Here is a 23,174-nt window from a genome sequence, read left to right as displayed (position 1 = left end):
GGGTTTGGTCCCCGAACAGAAGGGCTTCTCATCTCCTTTCCTCCCTTGAAAGCAGCCGAAGCAAAAATCTCACCGTTCTGTTTTTTTTATTTTGTATTCCATAAAAAAAACCACAAAAAATTATACCTCCTTGGCCAAGAACAGCTGCTGGCCACAGCTGTTCAGTGCAACTCCAGGGACACGGTAATTGCTGCTGTCAGTGTTAGAATAAAAAGTAAACCCATAGTAGCAAAAGGACTGACTCCACAAATCACAGAAGGAGGAAGAGAGGAAAAAAAAAAAAGGAGGTAAAAGTTTCTCTTAAAAATATAGCTCTGTGGTGAGAAAAGAGAAAGAGATGGCTGGGTGCCAACTAGGAGGGCAGTTTATGCAAGCTGGCTCTCCTCTGGTCAAACTGCCTCCTTTAGTTCAGTTCTTGTGCAACAGGTAAGCTGTCAAGAGGGGCAATAAACATGTCTCTGGGCCCCAGCGGGGCAGGAAAAGGCAGAAAGTTACAACACTCTGCTCTAAAAGTCACAGTTAAAAGAAGTTATAAATTATTTAAAAAAAAAGTTGGAATTCTCCTGATGAGCTTCCTTTTCCTCTCTTCTGTTTGATCTTCACCCATAAATCCTTAATCACAGGGTTGCGGTACCTTTGGGGAGAGGAGTTAAAAGAGTTAGGGATGGGGAAGAGGATAACGGCCTTACAGCTGAGCAGAGCAAGGGCAGAGTCATCTGGTCCACTTCCAGGTGGCTACATCACCATCTAATTCACATTACTTTTCCAAGCTCCCTGTGGTCAGCAGGGACAGACAGACACTGCCAGAGGCCGCTTATCTCTGCTGATGACAGAGGACAGCAACGTCCACGCTGGACATCCAGTTCTCAGCAGCTACAGCGTTGAGGTCAAACACATCCAGAGAAGCCAGCACACTGCTGTATGACTTTCCTTACACCGCTCCAATTCTCTGGCCCTCTAATCTAAGGCCAGGCTGGACTCAGCGGGTGTTTAGAGGGCACACTGTCTTCCCAAGACTGGCCCAGGAGTACTGAATTTGGCCAAGGTTACCACCATTCAGAGGTACCAACTGATAGTCCCCACAGGCCATGTACCTTCTCACAATCCTTCAGGATCAGCTGTTTTCTTCTTCTAGAAAGAAAAAGGTGAAAAATAAGTCAGTGTCATCTGCACCACAAACATGAAGGACCTAGCAGTGCCATAAGCCAAAGGCTTCTTTGGCTGCCACCTCTACAGCGACATACCCCTAAATGAGGAGCATCCCTACAGTCTCCCTCTGCCCCCTACCTAGCCCTTGGGATGGGATGCAGTAGCCTGCCAAGCCCTCAGGAGCTCTGGTTTCTGCTGAAAACTAGATGAACAGACAGCTGAAGATAAGCACTTATTCCTTGGATAGGCTCTCCTCCACCAGAAGTGCCCCTGGGATAGACCATGCCAGGGAAATGGCCCTCTCCTGGGGGAGCGGTACAGGAACAAGTCCTTCCTCAAGCCACACCAACCAACCAAAGGTCAGGGTGTCTCAAGCCCAGCCACAATTAACTGTAGCCTCCTCTGTACTGCCAGCAAGGCCAGGGCATGGCTCTGTTCCTCTCCAGCCTGTCAATGCTGCAGGGACAAGCGTTGCAACCATGGTTCAGAACAGCTCTCCCCATGGTACCCCATCCCAGGGTCTTGCACATACCTTCTTCTTCTTGTGAACCTCAGCAGAACCATCTGCTACAGGCTCCCCTTCTGAAGACACCTTTTTGCTCTTCTTCTTTTCCTTTCCAGCCTTTTTTTCTGGGAGAGGGACAGAAAAGTCAACTAAGAGAGGGACTCTGGTGTTGGTAGCCTCTGAGATGGTGCACAGAGTGGTAGGAGCACCTCCAGTAAGTTTTTGATCACATCCGAACCCAAGCAGGCTCTCCAGAATAGTAACTGGGTGAGGGCAGGGCCCTGCTACAAAGCAGCTGCACCCAGGGCTGTTTCTCCAGTACCTCTGAGCCAGAGCGGTTTGATTCCACCATCCATGCACACGTGTGGGTAGACTTCACAGGATCCCCTTCTTTCCACCTCCTACTGCCCCACCACCCACCTCCAAGGAACAGCTTCAGCACTGGGGTAGCTGAGCACATTCCAGAAGTCAGAGCAAGGGGAACTAACACAGGATGGACAGAAGATTCAGCTCAGCACACCTGCTCCAAGAGGCTCCAGCTCACCCCTGTGCAACAGCCCAAGCAAGGGCTGACAAACAAGTCTGTCTCCTCCAAAATGAAGGGTTGCACCTCTGCAGAAGGGAAACCCCAGCAGATCTGGCCCATCCATTCCATCTCCTTTTTTTTTTTTAAAAAAAACAAACAAAGCATACAAGATCCAGCACAGAACCAGCTCTGATTAAACAGAGCATTATAGAGGGGCATGCAGACAAGAGGGGCAGGAAACACTTAACTGGGAGCAACAGCCAGGGGGCTGGTACCATCCTCCTCTTTCTCCAGGGGTTTGAAAGCAGTGGTAACATCACTGAGTCAGATCTCTTGAATGAGCTGCTCACCATGTTGCAGTACAGACACTGATCAGGCAGGGTCAGGAAGGGGCACGGTCGCCCCACAGGGAACAGCGGGGGCTGACATGGCAGATGACAGCACGGATTTCAAGGCTGATCTCTTTTAAGAGGCTGGCAGCAAGGGGCCATGTTCAGGAAGGTCTGGCTAACACAAAGCCCTGCACATGTGAATACTGGGCTTCCTCTGCCATGCCCACAGCATGTCAGGGATGTTCTGCCTGCTGTCCCCTGCCACATTTCACCTTAGCTCTCTGCTGGCGTGGGCTGCGTTTGCTGCAGAGGAGCCAGGGCAGCCAGCAGGGTTAGCAGAGCTGTTCTGCACTGCAGACACAGAGCAGGGTGCCACACAAAGCACAGTAGGCAGAACACAGGCCTCATGGCTTACAACTAGTGAGAACTCTCCCAAGCCCAATGCAGGCAGGCAGGCCACAAAAGGGAGGCAAAGAGGTCTCAGGAAGTTCAATGCAGACTCACCTCAACCCTTTGCCAGCCCTCAGCTAGACAGCTGCTTCCAGCCAGGGTAAAGGCCAGGAAAGGAGAAAGCCCTGGAGGGACAGGACATGCCATAGAAGATGCACAGGGACATCAGCTTGCTCTGCAAGCAGCAAGGATCAGTGCGAGTGTTAACACAGTTCCCACTGTGCCAGATGCAGGACAGAGGGGCAGGAGAGCCCAGCCTGCTGTCTGCAATATGACCTGGTGCTAATACTGCAGAAGAACACTGAAGTGGGGCATTAAAAAATCTGGCATTGGCTTTGGGTGGGCCAAGAGGGAAGTAGCCAAGCAGGAAGCTAACAGGAAAGTGGGTGCTACTTACAAGGCCCTGCACCAGAGGCTGAACGTGCATCAGCTGCAAGAACCTATTGCAAAAGCAGCCCCAAGCGAGGGATGCTTACTTTTAGCCAATTTTTTCTTTTCCTTGCTGCCTGGCAACTTCTCCAGGTCACCAGCTGCTTTCTTCTTTTTCTTTTTGGGTACTTCTTCATTAGCTTGCCCTTTCTGCTTCTTCTCTTTGGGCTGCCCAACAGCCGCATCCTCTGCAGGCAGTTTCCGCTTCTGAGATGTTTTCTGCTTCTTATTCTCTTTGTCTTTGCTCTTAGATGTTTTCCCAGTCTTGTCTGCTGTGGAGGAAGATTTCTTCTTTTCCTTCTTTTCTTTTTTCTCCTTTTTCTTCTTCTTCTTTTTCCCTTCCGACCCTTCCAGTGTTTGCCCTGCAGGAGCTTTGGCAGCAGTTTCACTCCCCAAGCCTGACTCCGACTGTGGGTTGGAGAACAGTGCATGTGACTGTGGGGTCACCTGTGCCCCTTTTGTCCCAACATCATTCTCTTTCACTGCCACGGCTTTCTTGACTGGGGAAGGTTTGAGGCTGGCATGACCTGGCTCTGCTTTTCCTGCTACATTCTCTTTGTTAGAGGCTCGAGTGGCTTCCTGCCCTGGAGCGGGGTTGTTTTCTGTAGGAACAATGACAAGAGAGAAAACTCAGGCAGCATTTGTTACATAGACCACAGAGTTACTGAAGGATGGAAATATGCTTGAGTTTGAAGGGAAGCTTCCAGTTCTCCCTCAAAAGCAAAGCCTGCTGGCCATCCCAACTACAGCACAGCCAGAGAATGATGCCTCAGCCTCAGAATGAGTAGCCGGTGAGGGAAGTGGGTTGCAACAGCTTTGGCCACAACCATGGAGCATAGGGACTAGACTAGAGGAAACTGTAGCACAAGATGGGTGAGCACAGACAGAGCAGTCCTTTCCCAGGATACCATCCCCAGTAAGTCAGGGACTTCCAAAGGTTGAGGGCATATCCACACCACGTTTAACCATTACCAGTGGCCTATCCCCCAGCACCTGGGCCTTCTTGAACCTACATATAGTTCTGACCTCCTCAGCAGCCCTTTGTATAACTTAGCGATCTGCCCAAGAGGCCAACAGACCCATTTGAACCTCTAGAGCAGGCCAGACCAGAGCTCATCTGAAGGTGCCAAGGTCACACCAAAGCAGAAGCAGCTTCCAGCTCTGAGTTTTATGATTTACCAATGAACCAGGGCAACAGGGAAATGGCAGGACATTTCATTTCTCCATAGGTCTTCCCACTTGCTTCCCATCCTCTGACCTCCAGACATGCTAGAGGCCAGAAAGATCAAGGGGAAGCTTGAATACCAGCACTGTATAGCAGATGTTCTTCAGCTAGTGTTTAAACATTCCCTAGGAGCCATCACTACCGCAGCACACTGACGCAGTGGCCACAGGGTTTAGGGAGAGCCCTACCTACTCCCATTAATTGAATTATTGCAGTTAAAGCAGAACTTGGAAGAGGCAAAGGCACAGAGCCACACAAGCCAGCCAGCGCAGGAAAAGCGTTCAAGAGGGCTGTGTCGTGGCCAGGGGAAGCCAGCAGACGGCAGCAACACTCCATGCTACTGGGCTTTATGGTAGAGACACATTGGGAACCGGGCCCCATCTCAGTGTCACCCTCCCATGCCAGCATGGCTTTGCTCCCGAGCCAAGCATATTCCCAACCTTGCCACAGGAGACCCACCTGCTTTGTGGTTTGCAGCCACCTGGTCAACGTCTGTGTCAGAGTCACTGCTTTCACTGCTGGAGCTGTTGGCCGGGGCTGCTTTCACAGGGGCCTTGGTGAGGGAGTTTGCAGCAGTCATGGCTGCTTTTCCTTGCCCCACTTTGCCTACAGGCTGGGGGGGAACAGTCTTTGGTGCTTGGGGTGCTGCTGGGGTCCTGGAGAGGCCCAGATAGCCTGTGAGGAGGGACTGAAACAGAACAGACACGCTGAGGAGTCTTAGCAGGGCAGCCTCCCACACACCAGACACATAGATCTGTCTGTGCTCCTATTGTCCCCGTACTCCAAGTGAAGGGCCCACCTTTGACCACCTGCAGAGTGATCCTGCACTGCTCAGCCAGCTCTGCAGAAAGGCCAGAGCTGCCAGGAGAGGGGGCCAGCACTGACAGACACCGGCTGAGCTTACAGCAGCAAGAGCTGATGGTGAGAGGGTCTCCTCTGTTCTTGCCCAGTAAAGCAGGCTTGGGGGAGGTTCCTGGCCATTAGCATGCACCCACGCACAGCTAATGCACTGCAGATGTGCTGCATGCACGCACTTTACCGACTAAAGGAATTTAATGGCTCGGACACAGGTTAAGTTACAAATAAAAGTGGGGAAAAAAAATCCTGCTGCTATTGGCACTATGCACCAGTTCTCCTGGTTTAACCCTTGCAAGGCACCACCTCCCATCCCTTCCCCTGGGGAAGGCACCGTGAGCCTGAGCCCAAGGCCTGGCTGCCTGTGGAAGCATTCCAAGTTCAAAAGCCTCTCTCTGCCCTCACCAGAAGGCCCTGTTCACAGTACTGCACTCAGCATCCCGCTTTGCTATGGCTGAGAATTCAGCCCTCTCTCTGTCCTACTTAGGAGCCAGTTGCAAGACACGAGAGGATGCCAGCCTGCTCAGGTACCATACCTGTGACACTGCCGCCTCCTCCTCCTCCTCACTGGACTCTGAGGAGGAGCTGTGGGCTGGCTGGGTCCCTCCTGGTTTCTGCAGTGAGCCTGCTGGAGAAGCAGAGTTCATCCCATTAAGCCCACCACCGCTGCCTGGGGCTGAGCTCACCCAGCACAGTCACTGCCACCAAAAGGCCTTCTGCCTCCGAAGAAAGGGGAGTGCTCTGCCAAGCTGAAGAGGAGGAACCCCTCTCCAACCACTGTGTGAAGGTGACACACCTCCCATGGCATAACAAAATGCTGTTCTCCCACCCTGGCCTGGTCAGCAGCACTGCCAGCATCTTCTTGGGAGAACTGACCGGGTTTGGGGGGCTGCTTGGGTGTCTCCTCCTCATCGCTGTCTGAGGAACTGCTACTGTCCGAGGTCTCCTCTGCCTGGGTGGGTAGTGTGGCCTGGCTCGGCTGGGCATCCTGCGCTGGCTGCAGGCCTGGCTTCCCCGACTTGGCGATGGGACTTCCCAGGAGCGAAGCAGCTTGCACAGTGCCAGCATTGGCTGGGGGAGCTTTTCTCACAGGAACCATTTGCTTTAGGCAAGGAGTGGGGGCCTAGGGAGAAGATGAAAAGCATCTAGAAAGAGGAATAACTGCTCATGCCCATGAACTATAAGAAGCAGCCCAGAGCAGATGGGCTTGGACCACCTCATCCCTTCTTCAGCTGTACTGCTCCAGTTTGTGTCAAGGTTAGCTGAAGAACCTCTCATGCAGGGTCCAAAGACCCCCACCTCCCCCCGGCCCACAGATGGAGCAGGCAGCTGTGGCCAGACAGCTCCTTCTGTGATAGCAGTGCCCTGTACAGTCAGAAGAAGAAACTGGCCAGCCAGCTAGAAGGCAGGAACAGCAAAGGGACCCAGGCTACTGTCTGCTCATCTGCCTCACCTTATGGGGCAATAACAATGGTTAAAATAGAGCAGCCCCTTTCACCCCCCCTCCACGAACACACTCCCTCAGCTGGGGACATGGCACCAGCCTCAGACACCAGCACACCCATCTGCCCTCTCCCCCCAGGGAAGCTCCCCACTTCAGTCTCCTCTGTCATTACCGCTCCTGCCAGCACATCATGCTCTAAGGAATCGCTACTTGAGCTCTCAGACACTCTGCTCACTGGAGGGACAGTAGGTGCTTTCATCCCCTTCCCCAAAGGCAGTGTGGCATTAGCCTTGGCAGCCACTGCGCTCAAAACCTTGGTTGGTTTGACGTTCTGCTGGGACAGACTCTTAAAATAGATGAAAAACAAAATCAGGACAGAGCACAACTTGGAGGGAGAAAGAGACAGAAGCATATACCAACCCACCACTAACTCCTAAGACCTTCCATCAGTTTCTAACACAGCACCAAAGCTTCTTTTTTTTCCCCTCTCCCTTTAGAGGCCAGCTCTGTCTAAGAGTCTCTGAACAGGGCCTCTGGCACAGCCAGGAGCAGAGAAGTGAGGGCCAGCACCCCAAGAGTGCCTAAAGCATTAGCTCAGTGCCCCAAGGCAGCCATCCTGAGGGCAAGCAGGCAAAGTGTGATGTGCTTGCAGGCTGAGATATCCCTATCCACTACAGCACCAGCAAGACTGCAGTTGCAAACCCTGCTTTGCAAAGTGGGCACTCGGACTCCAGGATGCCTCCTATACTCTAAAACCCACACAGAGTGTTAACTGGCAACAGAGGTAAAGCAAAGACACCAACCACAGGGCAAATCTGCCTTCAGGTCCACAAGCAAGCCACAGATTAGAGAACAAATTAACAAGAAGCAACTTTGTTGCCTCATATTTGAAACCTTCCATCACACTAAACGTAAGAGGGGTTAAAAATAGAAGAGCCAGGGGCATGGTAATCAGACACTGACATCAGGTCCAAGACACAAATGCCAGCAGGAGGGAACAGGAGCAAGGAAGCAGTGCTCAGCCTCCTGGTTTGTGTTACAAAATGAGGCTACGTGAGCAGCCCGCCCTCTCCAGATCTCTGACAAGCTGGGCCTTTGTAGGCTGACATTTCCCTCACACAACATCTGGCCTTCAGAAAGGAAGGCAACGGTCCACCATGCAGAGAGCCACCAATCCAACGTGAGCTCTCGACCGTCTTGCACTGAGCTCAAATTACAGCAACTACGTTATTTTATACAATCTTTGTACTATAAACATGCTTTAATCACGGACTGCTCAGGCTGGCTGCCTGCCCACCAGCTGGGGGAGACAGCCTTTCCACTGGCCACAGCATCAGGCCAATATGGGGAAGGGTTTCCTTGAGTACACATAATCCCCCTCTCCCAGAGGGGATGAATATGTGAGGGGACAAGAAGCACACTTGGCCACTAAGCCCTGGACTCAGAGCACCACCATGTAGGAACGGCAGCCGAGGCTGCTTCTTCATGTGGTTTCTTTCTTGGGCTCAAACTGCAGCAGAGGCAGACACCCCCAAGCCAGCTTCACACCGAGGCAGCTCAGGCCTCAGGGAGCTCAGCCGTAGCCCTGCGGGACTGGCACGGAGACACAAAGAGACTCAGGTGAGAGAGCTGGGATCAGCTCCACAACACTCAGCAGCATTCTGCACAGGTATGGGGGGTCACCTCTCTTCCCCATGGCAGGGGTCAGGCTCCTCCTGCTGAAAGGCAGCAGGGCCGCTGTGCTACCCTTTAGGGCAGATACTTCCATCCTACCAAGGCTTGTGAAGGGGGAGTCCAGAGAGCTCCAGCCACACCCCACACCCAGGGTTTTGGGAGGAAACAGGGGTGGGTTGTCTTGGAGCTACCCGGCTCATGGAAAGACTCTGCCTGCAAGGATTTGGCTGCTTTTCCAGTCTAACTCCCTAGGGTAGGGCAAAGAGGACAAAGTCCCAGAGGAGGTCTGCTCATGTTTCTGCTGAAACATTCACACTCTCCACTGCTCTCACACTGCAAGCTTGCTGCAGCCGAGATGCACACCCAAAGCCATGGTCAGCGAGACCCAGCCATGTGACCAAGAAAACCTGATCCAGCCAACGGGAGGGCTCCTCTCTGCACTACTCATCACCTGCCCCACAAGTCCCAAGACCTCCTGAGTGTGCAGGGCTAACAGCATCCACACCCAGCAGGTCAGTAGCTCCTTACCTGTGAAGGGGGGACTATTTCTTCCTCTGAACCTGACTCCTCGCTAGAATCATCGCTGCTGTTGACAGGTGGAGGGGCTGCTGCCTGGGGTGGTGCCTTCTTCACATTTGTTGGCTGGGGCGCAGCATCAGTTTTCACTACAGGAAAACCATAAGAGATTGTCACTAGCAAAAGAGTTGCTCTCCATGGCTCTTCAGAGCAGGAGCTATCACAACAGGCTGGGCCATTCCATGTGCAGGGGTGAGAAGGAAACCCATGAAGATGCAGGTTAGGGACCCTGACTCCTACCAGGAGACTTACCAGCTTGTGGAGGCTGTGTCTGTGCAGCAGGGGACTCCTCTTCACTGTCAGACGAGTCACTGCTCTCACTTTCTGAGGCCTGGCTTTTCAAGGTGCTTCCCACTACTTTTTCAGCCAACCCAGCTTTAGCAGTCTGGCTGCGGTTGGGAACAGGCCCAGGCTGTTCTGTTAACCTCTTAATAAAAAAGAAACACAGGCCCAGAAACGTGTTATTAGTACAGGTGTTGTTTAGGAGTTTCAGTGCAGTTTCAGCCCAAGTTGGGTTTTGTTTTACACTAACACAGCTGTTACTAACACTCACTCCATCCTTGGCATGTCAAGATTGGACAGGGCTTCAGTTACTGTCTGGACTGAGCTGCTGATGAGACATACCCCTGCATTTAACAACATGCTTTTGACAGGAAGCCCGAGTGTGTTTTACTGCACAAGCATGTGGGGCTAACAGCGCTCATAAGCTCAGAGCAGCAATTCCTTATTGAGGCTGAGACACTGGCTGGACAGGAGCCTGAGGGCAGGAAAAGCACCGCAACCCCGAGACCCCCATTCCAAGGTAGCCTCTCATTTAAGCATGACCTCCCCCCAGCTTGGGGAATTAGCAGGAGATGGGAAGCCTTGTGCCAAAACACTTGCAAGATTCAGACACAGTATTAGAGTAGCTATATCCTAGAGCTGCTGAAAAGCTCAGTGGAGGCACAGGGCGTACACAAGCATTTGGGAACACAGGAGGCAGGTAGAGACAGACTGGGACCCAAGATATGATTGAGCACCTCGGAAGCTGATCTGTCAACAGGTCTAAGAATTTAGAAAACTCCAGACAACAAAAATACCCTGCAACTCACTTGGGCTGTCCTTTCCATAGCACCTGTCAACACTCTGATGTCCCAAGACATGCCACAAGCCACTGTCCCAGGCAACCAGTGTGTCACCGCTAGGAAGCTACAGTTAACCACATATACAGTAACACCACATATGCAACTGCCAGGTGAGACCATCTCTTCCCAGCTCCGCTCCTGGCTTGGGCCAAGGGCTGCAGACAACCCTCCTGCATGCTGCTGAAGGCTAACAGTGGCAGAGGAAGCGCTTGCCAAGAGATCTGGTAACTTCACCACCTGCAGATATTCTCCAGGCTCACAGTGCTCTGCGCCCACTCAGTTTACTCCACTCATCGCTCATCTCTGGGCTGCTCTGCCAAAGAGTACATCACGCTTGCCAGGGTGGGCAGACCCCATCCAACCCGCACGTGACGGCAGCCCGCTTCAGCGCTCCGTCTCCAAGCCTCCAGCAAGAAGGCGAGAGAGACTCTTGCCCGGCTGCACAGCCCCTGCCACCCGCCTCTCCCAACCCTGCTGTGCTGCTAACGCAGCAATACCCTCTCAGACTGCAGCAGAGGACCAGGAAGACTTCAGCAGCGCTGGCCCAGCAAGGGGCTGCTCCTGGCCAGCGGCCGAGAGCACCAGCTTAGCAGCCTCCCAGGAGGATAGATCTTACCGTGCTTCCTGGCACGGTCCCACCAAGGGCTGCCACTGGGGTAGTGTTTATCATCTCCAAGCCAAACACTAAACAGACAACAGCATCTGCATGTTTATCCCATTACAGAACAGCTCTGTGAACAAGCCAAGCACATTTTGACTCTACTTAGAGAAACAGAAACCTCCACAAGCGCTTGGAGATGGGGGGATTGCAAACCTCACTTGTCTGTTTTGTTTTGATACCAGTGATTCACTACCTCCAGGAGAGAGGCCAGATTTGCAGCGCTGAAGAGAGAGAACTACTTGAAGCAGACACAAGAATTCACATGCTCTACTTGAACGTGCTAACTCCCATCCCTCTAGTCCCAAGCACTGCTGTGCAAGAGAAGTCTACTGAGATCAGACCCCACTCACTCATTTTGACCTTCATAGCAAGGGAACTGGCTTTTCCTCTTACTCGGACACATGGCACAAGGGCTGCTTCATTTCCTGACTTAGCAAGAGATTAGGAAAGAGCTGCCATCCCGAGGCATCCTGACACAGAAAGAACACAACTGCATACACAGGGAAACCACCATAAGCTTTACACAGCCTCAGGACTCCCCAGATCTTCCTGGGAGGAGGCCAAGGTCCTCCATCCACCTCACCTCGGTCACTGCCCAAAGGCTGACAGCCACCACATCCTGTCGCGTGACCCCAGGTGGGATCAGGCCAGCAGCATGGCGGAGTTACTCCCAGGGAGCAGGTTAACACAGGCAGAGAGCTTCTGACAACCTAAGCATCACAGGTACTGAAGTAACTCAGAGAGGAGGAAAATAATTCAAGAGGAAATAATTTTTGCTGCTCCCTCTCCAGCCCCCAAACCAGGAGCTGCCTGCGGCTCAGTACGAGTGTGATGACTCAGCTCCTGCACAACCCATCTGCCACTCCGCTGGGTCCATTTGCATCCTGCAGTGCTGCATGACAAGAGGGGGAAACAACACTGAGCCACGTGTGCCAAGCACGTTGTAACAATCACACTCCATTGCAGCCTGTGCACCGTGGAAGCACCACCAGTGTATCAGGACTGGGACCAGAATCTCAGCTGTGTCACGAGGGGACAGGATTCAGGGAGAGAAAGAGACCCTCCATCTCTTGGGAAGTTTGACCTCTCCCCACAGGGCCTGCAGTCCAGGAGAAAAAACTTGCAGACATAACTTCTACCTGTGCAGCCCACATGGGTTTTCCTGGGATGCTCAAGGAAGACACAGGTTCCCAACACATGCATGCCTGTGCATAACATGCCCAGTCCTGGTAAGCAGAAGCCGAAGCCTCTCCATAGAGGGCTCGAGCACCTTTTTTAGCCCAAAACGTCCAGGAAAGAAGAAGCAGGGCAGAATTAGTAGTTCCAAAAGAAAAGCAGCTCACAGCATCTTTAAGGGCATTCCAGACTCTCCCCCATCACCACCCTTCCCCCCCAAAATATGCAAACACCATGTCAACTTCTTTGACTAAATATTCCTGAGTCTTCAGGGGTAAACATACCAATTAAGCAGTTCAATTTAGGCATGATGTTCATTTTAATTGTGCTAATCCACCCCCACAGGGAAAGACGAAGCAGCTTCCAACGCTCTGTATCTGTTTGGATCTTGCATAGAAGCCAGAGGAAGTTGCAGGATCCAGTAAGTCAGTGGTTAGCATATGCCCAAGTAGCAGATGGTGAGGATGAGCTAAGAAGAGTTTGACTGGGAGGACAGGACTGTGGACACAGCTAAGCCCAATAGTTTATCTTCAGGCTTCACTCGTGGTCTCTGCCTGTAGGCTACTAACACGGCAAGAAACTGCCTGTTTGGCAAAAATAGAGAGCTTGATGACAAGCTCTTCCTCGCTGACTGTGGCTGTTGAGGGGTAATCACCAGTTTGCAAGTGGAAGGAAGATGCCAAAGTGGTTAAATAGCCATCAGCAAGATGGCTATCTGCTGCTGCCAGCTTCAAATCAACACCGAGGGGAAACAAACCCACGCCAGCATGTCCTTCACCTACAACCCTGCTGGAACAGACAAGTCTTGATAGTTTTACAGTGGGACCCCATGGCACAGCTTTCAGAATAGCTGCTCCTGTAACCCAAAGCTGAATCTTCACAGATAATCATGCAGGAAGAGAGCCGCACAGAGCCAACTGTTAGAGAAGCGTCCCCCTCCACCCACCTTAGCAGACCAAGGCTATAAAGACAAAAAAGCAGAGCCTCTCCGGCTCCTGCCTGTCAATAGTGAAAGGACGTGTTGACAAAGAGCCTCCTTGCAATGACACGTGAGGCTCTGCCCCCGGCTTCCCTTCCTCCCTTCCAGATAATAGCTGCCATCTCCAAAACATGGCTTTCAGGGCACTTTCTGAAGGGCCCTGTGGCTCAGAGTCAATGCTGAAGGCCTTCACACAATGTGGCTAGGAAGGCAATCTCTTCTCTCAGGAAGAGTTTTGCTTCCCTTTGAGTTCAGCCACTTAAGTCTGAGTCCACAGACCTTGTCTCAAGAGAGGTCTAAACAAACCCTCACAGGAAAGCTAAGACCAAGCTACCTGTGACTGCATGCATAAGGCCCACTCCCAAGGACCTAGGCACGAGTGGAGTGTAACAGTTGGTATTAAATAGGTTACACACCTCACCCTCCCCCAGTGTGGCTGGGTGAGGCAAGTTAGGCTATACTTGTTTCCAAGGAGAAGCAAAGACCTTCCTCCCTGAGGGATTGAGATACAATATACTACATGCTACTGGTGCTTCAAGGAGACCAGTAGCAGCATTTAAGGGCTAAACAATTGTGTTGCATATCCCATCCCCTGACACTGAGCTGAATGCAGTCACCTACCTTCTGGCTGATAGGCACAGGGAGATCTGCTTCTTCACTGCCTGAGGAGTCAGAGCTCTCCACTGGCTTCGTACTTTCTGCAGGCTTTGTGGGGGCAGCAGTCCTTCCCAGTGTGGTTTTAGCCTGCTTTGGCACTGCTGGTTTCAGTGCTGGCTTCCCTTGGGACACTGAAAGTGGTTTTGTTGGAGCTGCTTTGCCAGAGGGTGACGCTGCTGGTGTAGGTTTCACTGGGGATGGGATGGCCTGGGAGGATTTCGGAAGTGGCTTTGTCTGGACAAAACAAGAACAGCATGAAATAAGGCAAATCCCACAGCAGGAAAATTCATTTGCTCATACTGTAATCAAGGGAAGATATTTCAGAGCTCCCTAGGAAAGGCAAATGCTGACGGAAGATTAGCAACTGGCAGGACACAAGGCATCCTTTCATCTAGCTGTGTGGGGATAGTCTCCCCAGATAAGAAAGCAAGACCAGACATTCTTCATCAGCCTGCTGATACTACCAGTCCCCTCCAGTGAGGTACATTGCAGTGCTTTGCACTCTCCACAGCAGGGAAGCAAAGCTGCACTACAGTTTGACAAATTAGACACTATTGCAATTTATAGCTGAGAGGCAAGTTCAACCACAACAATTTGCCTCTTCAGGTGGGCAAAGAATTGCTGGGGCTTTTTCATTTAAAAGTACTGATGGATTTTTTGTTTTTAAAAAGAAAGGTACAATGGCTTGATTAAATCTCAGAGCAAAGACAATGAAGTGCCTTCAAACGCCCCATGCCTCCTTCCTCCCACCCCCAGTGTGATTTTGCTATACACTACATGCATTTACAAAATTACTTTTCACTGCAACTCCTAGCCCTGGAGAGGCATGCAAGGAGAGACAGAGTCTCAGATAGACGCACTTGGGTTACTGATGGAAGTTCCTCATCTTCGCTGTCTGATGAGTCGCTACTCTCTGATGTGTCATCAGGCTTTGCAGCCCCAGGAACCGTTGTGGGTGCAGGTTTGGCCTGGTTTGGTGCCAGTGCTGTTTGCCGCACTGCATTCTTCTTGAGGGACACTGGAGCAGCAGGTGCACTTTTCACAGGTGCTGCATTAACCTGCACTGTTTTCATAGCTGGTTTTGCCTGGGAACAGGGGGAACAAAAGGGAACAGAAGAATGAGGTAACATTTCAGAAGAAACCAGTTGAGAGCTGTGACTGTGTGGAATCTGTTTCAAGGAAGGCGACTGTGCTAACTTTGACCAGGAGAGGCTTGTTCACACTCCACAGCCCATGAGTATCTGCAGCAAGCCACTTTCTCCATGGACTGCCTGACTACATCCATGGAGTTGCACACCAATCACCTCCTACAGATCAAAGGATCTCCCTCAGCTTCAAGCACTAGAAGGAACTGAGGTGGATGGTTGATGTCGGCAGGGTTAGCAGGGCTCTCAGCCATACCGCATGTTTCTCTGGCCTTGGGTTTGGGGCTCCCATGTACCCAGGGAAGTGGTGTTGTCAGACTATGGCACTGCAGCAATTCCTCTCTCCTCCAAGTGAAGGGAAGGGATTCCTAGAGACAAGGACCCTGGGTTGGAGAGGTTACCTGAACCACTGGAGCTGCAAGCTCCTCCTCAGAGGATGTCTCATCACTTGATTCCTCACTGCTGCTCTCAGTGGCCCCAGCTGCCTGCTTCGGCTCTGAAACACAGCAAAGAGATATCACAGCTGCTGCCTGCTCTGAACTCCCAGAGCTTGATGCTAATGTGGCTTTTGAAGTCAGGAAAACAAAACAAGCCACAGAGAAGGCTAAGGGGATTTGCAGGGAAGAGGGCCTAGCCCTGCTGAAAGCATCAGTGGTCTGCTGGGAATAGCTTCCCCAGACAAACACTGGCCCACAAACACCACTCCCCTGAGTGCAGGCAGAGGTGGGAAATCCTTCCTGGCCACCCTCTGACCCTGCAGGGAGCTGCCTAGCCACACACAGCTCCTTGCAGGGGCACCCAGCCTGACTGGACCTCCTCTGATAAAGAGCCAAGAGAAGGACCATTTTCAGAGCTTCTATGATCTATTCCTCACCACCCCCAACACAAACACACTTCAAAGCAGTAAAAGATTTCCCTTAAGACTTAAAAACCCAAGAACAATCACTGTGCAATTGGGGATGAAAGAGAAGATTCTTTCAGCTTTTTGGAAAGGCACTGCAGCATCTGCAGTATTAGTACTCATCTCCTCCAGATAAGCTATGCTGTTATTTCCAACCCCGTAGTGCTGGGTGCTGCCAGACAGACATCTTAGTACAGAATCTGCTGCTTGAAATGGGAGCAAGCATGCTGGATTCATCCCACAGAGCTCCGGAGCTGGCTGCTTTGCAGTATTCTCGCAGCCTCCCCAAGGAACAAGCACCACTCTGAGCTTTCCAGCAAGGAAGCTGAAAGGAACACGTTGAAGGCGCAGCTCAGACCTGATTCACAGCAAAGCTAGAGCACACTCTGCACCCTGCAGGCTCCTTACCCACTTTGGGGACTGGGGCCTTCACAGTCGGCGTCTCTTTTTCCTCCCCCTCACTCTCTGATGAGGAGCTGCTGCTGGAGCTTTCTGGTGCTTTGGTCATTACTGGTGCTTTGCTTTGACCTACTTTGGCCATGGCTGTTGCAGCATGTCCAGGCTTCCCAGGACTGGGCAGTTTCTGGCCAGCCTTGGATGGAGCAGCAGATGAAGCTAGTGCATTGGGCTGCTGCTTATTTGAGACCACAGTTCTATTTGCAGCAGAGAGTACCGCTGCTTTGCCTGCTGGGGTGGTGGGTTTGTTAGGAGAATGCAGGGAGTTGGCAGCATTGCCACTCACCACAGCTCGCGTCACCTATAGGAAACAAAAGAAATTAGAGGCCTACAGACAGCTGAGGGGCTAAATTGGATACAGCGTACCTTAAACAGCAATCTGGCAGCCAGGCAAACCACAGAGCTCTTTAGGGAAACACCTCGGGGACAGATATCCAAGACAAGGCTTGTGCCAGCACAGGAGGCTCATTTAGAACCACAGAATCATTGGAAAAGTCCTCTAGGATCATCAAGTCCAATCCAACACCCCCAGGCCTCCTAAACCATGTCCCAAAGTCTACACGTTTTTTGAACACCCCCAGGGATGGTGACCCCACCACCTCTCTGGGCAGCCTGTTCCAATGCCTGACCACTCTTTTAGTGAAGACGTTTTTCCTAACATCCAACCTAAACCTCCCCTGATGCAGCTTGAGGCCATTTCCTCTCACCTTATCGCTTGTTACTTGGGAGAAGAGACCAACACCCACCTCACTACAACCTTTCAGGCAGCTGTAGAGTGATATGGTCTCACCTCAGCCTCCTCCAGACTAAATAACCCCAGCTCCCCCAGCCACTCCTCATAAGACTTGTTCTTGACAAATATGAATATGTAAATTTTTAATATTAAACTTAAATATGAATCCCACCCCAGCCCACAATTCTACACATGCCAACAAGTCTGGGACAGTCCTGGCCTCAGAGTACTATCTGCCTTCAAAGGCAAGAGAAGAACTGCCTTACCGTAACTGCACCTTTTCCAGCCGGTGTCTCCTCTTCTGATGAAGAGTCATCATCTTCACTGCTTTCTACATCTACTGCTGAGTTTGTGGCCAGGGAAAGGCTGGCTGCTGCAGAGGAGAGACACAGAGGAATCGTGTGAGTGTGTCTCACACCAAGATGGCCTTTGGTCTGCAGGAAGGCCCCAGCAGGCAGGGCCAGGTCCCATCCCCACACCTGCCCCAACACCACTGCCACTGTCCTTGAGACAGGTAAGCTGCTTTGCTCCTCCACCTCATCCTTCTCCCCACCACCAAGACAAGGAACCTGCCAAGATCTGCATGTTTCCAAGGGCTGGTCTACAGCAGATGAGACTGAGCCAAAACATATCCAACACATGGGTTTTTGTTAGACTATGCAAGCCAACGCCTCCCACATCAGTTGCACCAGGGATCTAGCCCCACCTCAGAGAGAGGGCACTGGCTTTCCAGACCAACTAACAAATCCTTCCTTCATCCCAGAAACAGGCTTGCCTTTGCTGGCCCAACACACACCTAGGACCAACTAGAAGGTGCTCCACAGTGGGCAGCGTTAGGTTCCCAAGGCTTCAATCCCAGCAACAACACCCATCCCTTCCAAAAGAAATCATAACAGGTTTTTTTCCTAGCTTCAGCAGACATCTGTGCTCCTCAGAAAACGAGAAGGGGATGCTAAATTAGTTGTCCTATTTTTCTAAGGGCACAAGGGAATAGCCATCACTTCACATGGATTTTCTCTAGCCAAGCAAATCGGGCTGCTCCTATACAAGTCTCCAGTCCTACTCTGTCAGCTCCAGGGAGATGAAAGGCTCCTACCATTTGCAGCTTTCACCTTCTCTTTCTCATCCTCTTCTTTCTCTGAGCTCTCAGAGCTGCTCACAGGATCAGGAACTCTGATCTTTTCTGGGATGGCTGTCTCTTCATCACTCACCTTTCTTCTTCTGGAATTCGAGGGAGTTCTGAGGGGACAGAATTTGTATCAAAATGGGGGGTGTGCGTGTAATCTTGAACAAATTGGAATACAATTATTCATTCACTCTCAGGTCAGGCTCCAGCCTAAGGACACACACTGTCATTTCCTCTATAGCTCCTAAGGGGGTAGGAGAAATACTTCTCTAACTTGCAAGGGACATCTCTAGTCCTCCTCAAGCAACTCCTGAGATAACATATCCCTGTTGTTGTGTGTCCTAGGCAGACTCTTTCTCACTTTAGCAGAGAAGTGAAAACGTATATGGTCAGGCTGGTGCTCTCCACAGAGCAAAGGTGCCCTACAGAACGAATTCCATCTCCAGGAGGCAGCTATAGCCAGACAGTCAATAAATGCAGTCCCAGGGTCAGGGCAGTGATCCACAAACAGGTCTTGGTATTCCCCAAAGCCAGGAGAAGTGAATCTAAAGGTTGCAAAAGCCATCTGAACTTGGGTTCACAGGACACCAGGACAGAAAACTCAGGCTGCAGAGTTTTATGAAAGCATGTGGCTGGACCTAGAGAAGATGTGTTGAAAGAAGGGGAGGAAGAGGCCACAAACAAGCACTAAACACTTAAGCTGTTCAACTGGGTTAAAACATCAAGCTGAAGAAAGATGTCTCCAGGCTCTGAATCCTACCTGTACCAGAACAGATGATGTGGCTAAAGCTATCTTTAATTTTCAAATGAAAAAATAGGTAATACACTCGCTTTATTACAAGGATAACAATGGCTAGGCACACGTCTGCGTGATTCACACAGGCAATACTTCTAAGCCCTGAGAAACACAATTATCAGAGGCAAAACCCCTCACTTTTCTGCCAGTTTAGCTTATATGTTCATCATGATGTAAAAATGAGATTAATGTAACGATTTCGCCAGTAAAGATTATGCTTACTACCAGAACATTTTAGTAGCGTAGCTGTAACATATGTTTTTTGCAAGCAGACTCAGCCGAAGGCACATTTGCTATTACAAAGTCCTGTTAACTACTCTAGTAATACTTTTAATAAAACAACAGGGCAAGCCACACAGACAGCCATGATACTGCAACACCTTTCTGATTCAGTGGCAGCTGACAGCACAACAGAGACAACTGTGAGAATTTGTCCTGAGCTATCAGGGGATCAGGGATACCACGTGGTGGGAAAACAGCAGTGCCTGCAGGCACAGGCCCTACAGAAGCTTAGAGCATTTGAGGGCTGCAGGGCTCCAGCTGCTCCTGGGGCTGAGCCGGTCCAGCTTTCCCCCACGACCAGGCACCCTTCTCCCCACTCCGAGACTAAATGTAGCCCTGGAGGGAGGCCACTCTTTGGTAACTGCAAATCTCAACTATTACGTTCACTTTGTAAGAATTTTTGAAGGAGAGCACGAAGGATGGCCTCAGTGAGATGGGCACGAGCCACAGTGCAGTTGGAGGAAAGGCATTCTCAGGCCAAAAGCCTACAAAGCGAAGAGATGAGAGAATCACAGCTCACCCACATGGGAGCACTCTAGGGGCGCAGAGCACCTTCTGGATAAACAAAACTACCAGTCAATACGTCCCTTATTGTGACTCCAATCCAGGCATAACTCAGGGGGACCAGGAATAAAAAGCATACTTGTGGGGTGGGACCACAACAGAAAGGCAGCAGCATAGAAGAAGGGATTAAATGTGGTGTAAGTGCCCTGTTGCCCCCAAGCTTTAAAAGCAGTAGTGCCTGGAAGGGTTTGCTGTAGCACCCAGGATAACTAGCAGAAAGGTCATCATCAATACTCAAGACAGCAATAAATTTCTTAGAGGAACTGCAAGTCTGTTTCTACACTGCTACATCCTCACCTAGATCCAGTCTTTCTCCTGCTCAAGGAAGAAAAACATGGAGACACAAGAGCAAGAACTGGGGCAGTGCCAAGGCACGAGCTATACTGGCAGAAGACACCTTTGAAACAAACACCCCCTTCCCAAGGCTACCTGCATGGCCATGCTGAAGAGCACCCTGACTCCAGGGCTACTCAACACGGGCACAGAAGCCCAGCTCCACTGACTGCTGACTGCCCAACAACCCAGCTCTGCGGCTGCCACCAGGCCTCTCTCTGCAGCACTGCACTTAAGCACCAAACCAAAGCGAGCGGTGCATAGGGCGGGTGCAAACATCACAGCACCCCACAGATGGGAAGCCTCCATGCTGCAGACCTTCATGCTGGGTACACAGTGGAATAACTATGCAAGAAGGCGTTGGGCTTGAAGGGACATGCTGAAACCAAGAGACTTCCTCTGAGTCAGAAGACATGTGATCTAAGCCAAGGTTTAAGTCCCTGTAAGAGCCCTGGCATTTCAGCACCTCCTCAAATTCTCTATTCTTGGGTCAATATCCCTGCAAAGCACGTGGCTTTAAAAAAGAAAATGAAACATAACTGCGGAAAAGACTTTTGCCAGTAAAGCATGACTCTGAGCCCCACAATACTTCAGTATGAACCCCAACTGGCAAGAACAGCATCAGTTGCCCAAAACTAGAGTAACAACTTATCTCCAAGCTCAGGAAATTTTAAACCGAAGTAATCTTTAACATCTGAAACAAATTGGTTTAAAACCAGAGGCTAGGAAGAAAGTCTGCTGAACACAGTTATCATCGGAAATACTCTGACAAGGGGAAATTCCAGCAAATAAAGACCACACGTGCCATGTGGCCTGGATGTTAACAGAGTCTGGAATCTGATAGCCATTGCTTCCTTCGACTTACTTTTCCCAGTGGGTAAAGATGTCCTCGAGAGAGGCCGCAAGGGAAGGGAGCAACTTCTGTGAAAGCAGAGGGAACACCAGTCAGACACCGGCCCCGTTCCAGGACACGACCACCACGCAGAACAAGAGACCTCAGACCAGGAATCTCCAGGAAAACGGGAACGCGTGACCCCCTCGCACACAGCCTCCCAGTAAAGCCCCCCAACTGCCTGCCGTTCTCCCGGCCCGCTGCACCCAGGGACGAGTCCTCCCGTCAGCGGCACCGGCGGGACTTGACCTGTTCGGCCGGCAGCTGCCCTCCCGGTACCGGACGGTTTTATCCGGTGGGGTGCCGGCCTCAGCCCTCTCCTCGGCCGGCTCGGGGCCGGGCCAGCCCGCAGGCACCGGGGCAGGGAAGGGACACCCACTCGGGGCCGGGCCAGCACGTGGGTCCGGCGTGAAGCCACGGCGGGCCCGGTAACCTAGGGGCCGACCCGGTGGGCGGTTGGGGAGCGAAGGGGACCGGGCCCGGGGGGCCATGAAGGAGCCAGGGGGGCCATGAGGGAGCCGGGGGGACCGGGCCCTCCGGCCACGCCGCGGCCCGCGCTCCAGGGCCGCCCCCCACCCCTGCCTGGTAGCCCCGTTACCTGCCCGCTCTGCGCCTGCAGTTCGCGGGCCGCCCGGGCGTAGCCGCCGCGGAGCAGGTGCTGGTGGATGAGGGCGAGCAGCTCCCGCCCACCGCCATGGCCGTCCGCCGCCATGGCGCGGCCCTGCTCGGCGCAACCTGCGGGGCTCCGCGTGCCGCGAAGCGTCACATCCGTTTCCGCCGCGGGGCACGCTGGGAAATGTAGTGCCCGGGCTGGGGGGAGGGGTGGCCGCCATCATGGCGGGGCCTGGGAGCCCTCCCGCCCCTCCGCGGCGGGAGATGGCGGCTGGGAGGGAGGACGGGCCGCTCACCGGCGCGGTAGTGATTTTTTTCCAGCAACATCCGCTCGATCTTCCAGCTGTGAAGATGGAGGCCTCGCTGCTGTGGCACTCTGGAGATGATTCCTCAGGGTTGATGGAGCATTGGGTGGATGTTAAGTGGCTCTGAGGAGCTGCTCGGGCAGGTTTTTTGGGCTAAAACAAGCAAACAGCGAGAGGGAAGAAGGAGCTTCTGATGCAGAGCAGCTGTTGGAACAGGGTCGTGCAGCCATGACCTGTTACCGCGCCCCCACCCCGCGCCGATACTTTCCAGGAAAAAATCTGGCTCCCTTCACTTTGGCAGAGGTTTATTTTTAGAAGGTTTAATAACGTCCGTGGTGCGCCTGTCGCTCACTCAAAATACAGACCCTTTATTTGCACTTGTAGGCAAGATTAAATATAAAACTGGCTCGGCTCCAGCTGGCTCTTGCACCAAACGTCTTTGACACCAGCATCATCCAAAGCCATAAAGCCACTGGCCAGGTGGCAGTTTTACAGCTCCTATAAATGAAACGCAGACCCGGCTAGTCCTTTCTGGGGCAGACCTCCCCCTGCACAAATGGTCATTGATGCTCGGCGTAAATGTGGCCGTGGCATGCGCCGCAACAGGGTGGCTAGTCCGGGACACGTCCCAGCGTGACTGCCGCTGCTCCGGGACGACCTGAGGTGTGAGGTCTGATCAGCAGTGCCCTGGTTTGGAGGCACAATTCTCCTAACCAGCGGGGAAGAGCTAGGCAAAAGCACCCTGGGGCAGAGGGACGCTAAGGGTGTCTCCTGGGGACGCTGTGGGCCAGGGTTGAGCAGACAGAGGCTGCCTGGGGCAGAACCTGGGGAAGCTGGCTTCACTTGCCTCTGAAAACGAGGTGGGGTGGAGATTTCAGCCCCACCCCACTGTGGTCCACAAAGGGTGCTGCCTGCCACGGGTATATTGATGAACAGGTTTGGACCTACTTTGACATGGTCTGGAATGGTTTTATACCCCCAGGAACCATTCTGATTGCTTTGTTTATTAAAACAAATCCTATCACCGAACCAACCCTCCTCCACACCTATCCTTGCCTGCTACAGTAGCCTGGTGATTACCAGAGGTGCTGACCAGGCCTCCGGCAGAGAGAAGCAGGGGGTCTCTCCTGGGGAATGAGGTGCTCTAAACATGTGGCACCATTAAAGGAGCCCTGTATGGTGCAGGGAATTGCAATAGCACTGTTTAGGTTGGTCTGAATGGAGGGTGGATGGGAGGTTTAGCTCTGGCAGGAGAAGATGGGCTGGG

At 52.1% G+C, this 23,174-nt stretch overlaps 1 protein-coding gene across 4 annotated transcripts; it reads right to left on the bottom strand.

The window, feature by feature from the left end:
- Window positions 1-69: 69 nt before the first annotated feature.
- Window positions 70-21,748, bottom strand: TCOF1 (treacle ribosome biogenesis factor 1). 4 transcript variants are annotated; one of them, XM_064458475.1, is made up of 17 exons: window positions 21,589-21,748; window positions 20,964-21,019; window positions 18,094-18,236; window positions 17,264-17,370; window positions 16,217-16,565; window positions 15,309-15,403; window positions 14,623-14,847; window positions 13,727-13,996; window positions 9,418-9,592; window positions 9,118-9,254; window positions 6,348-6,594; window positions 6,008-6,099; window positions 5,076-5,304; window positions 3,439-3,993; window positions 1,682-1,779; window positions 1,095-1,131; window positions 70-634 (listed from the first exon to the last, which is right to left on the bottom strand). In XM_064458475.1, exons 1-16 carry the CDS (start codon window positions 21,700-21,702, stop codon window positions 1,099-1,101), a joined length of 2,925 nt encoding a protein of 974 aa, XP_064314545.1. In that variant the 5' UTR covers window positions 21,703-21,748; the 3' UTR covers window positions 70-634; window positions 1,095-1,098. The 4 variants fall into 4 exon arrangements, with proteins under 4 accessions (XP_064314545.1, XP_064314547.1, XP_064314546.1 ...); XM_064458477.1 differs by having other exon boundaries at window positions 6,017-6,099; XM_064458476.1 differs by having other exon boundaries at window positions 6,008-6,096.
- Window positions 21,749-23,174: the final 1,426 nt, after the last annotated feature.

Source organism: Phalacrocorax carbo, chromosome 8, assembly GCF_963921805.1.
Source record: "Phalacrocorax carbo chromosome 8, bPhaCar2.1, whole genome shotgun sequence".
Taxonomy (NCBI): Eukaryota; Metazoa; Chordata; class Aves; order Suliformes; family Phalacrocoracidae; genus Phalacrocorax; species Phalacrocorax carbo.
Note: the sequence above shows the minus strand (reverse complement) of the source record. Positions and strands in the feature narration are given on the sequence as shown.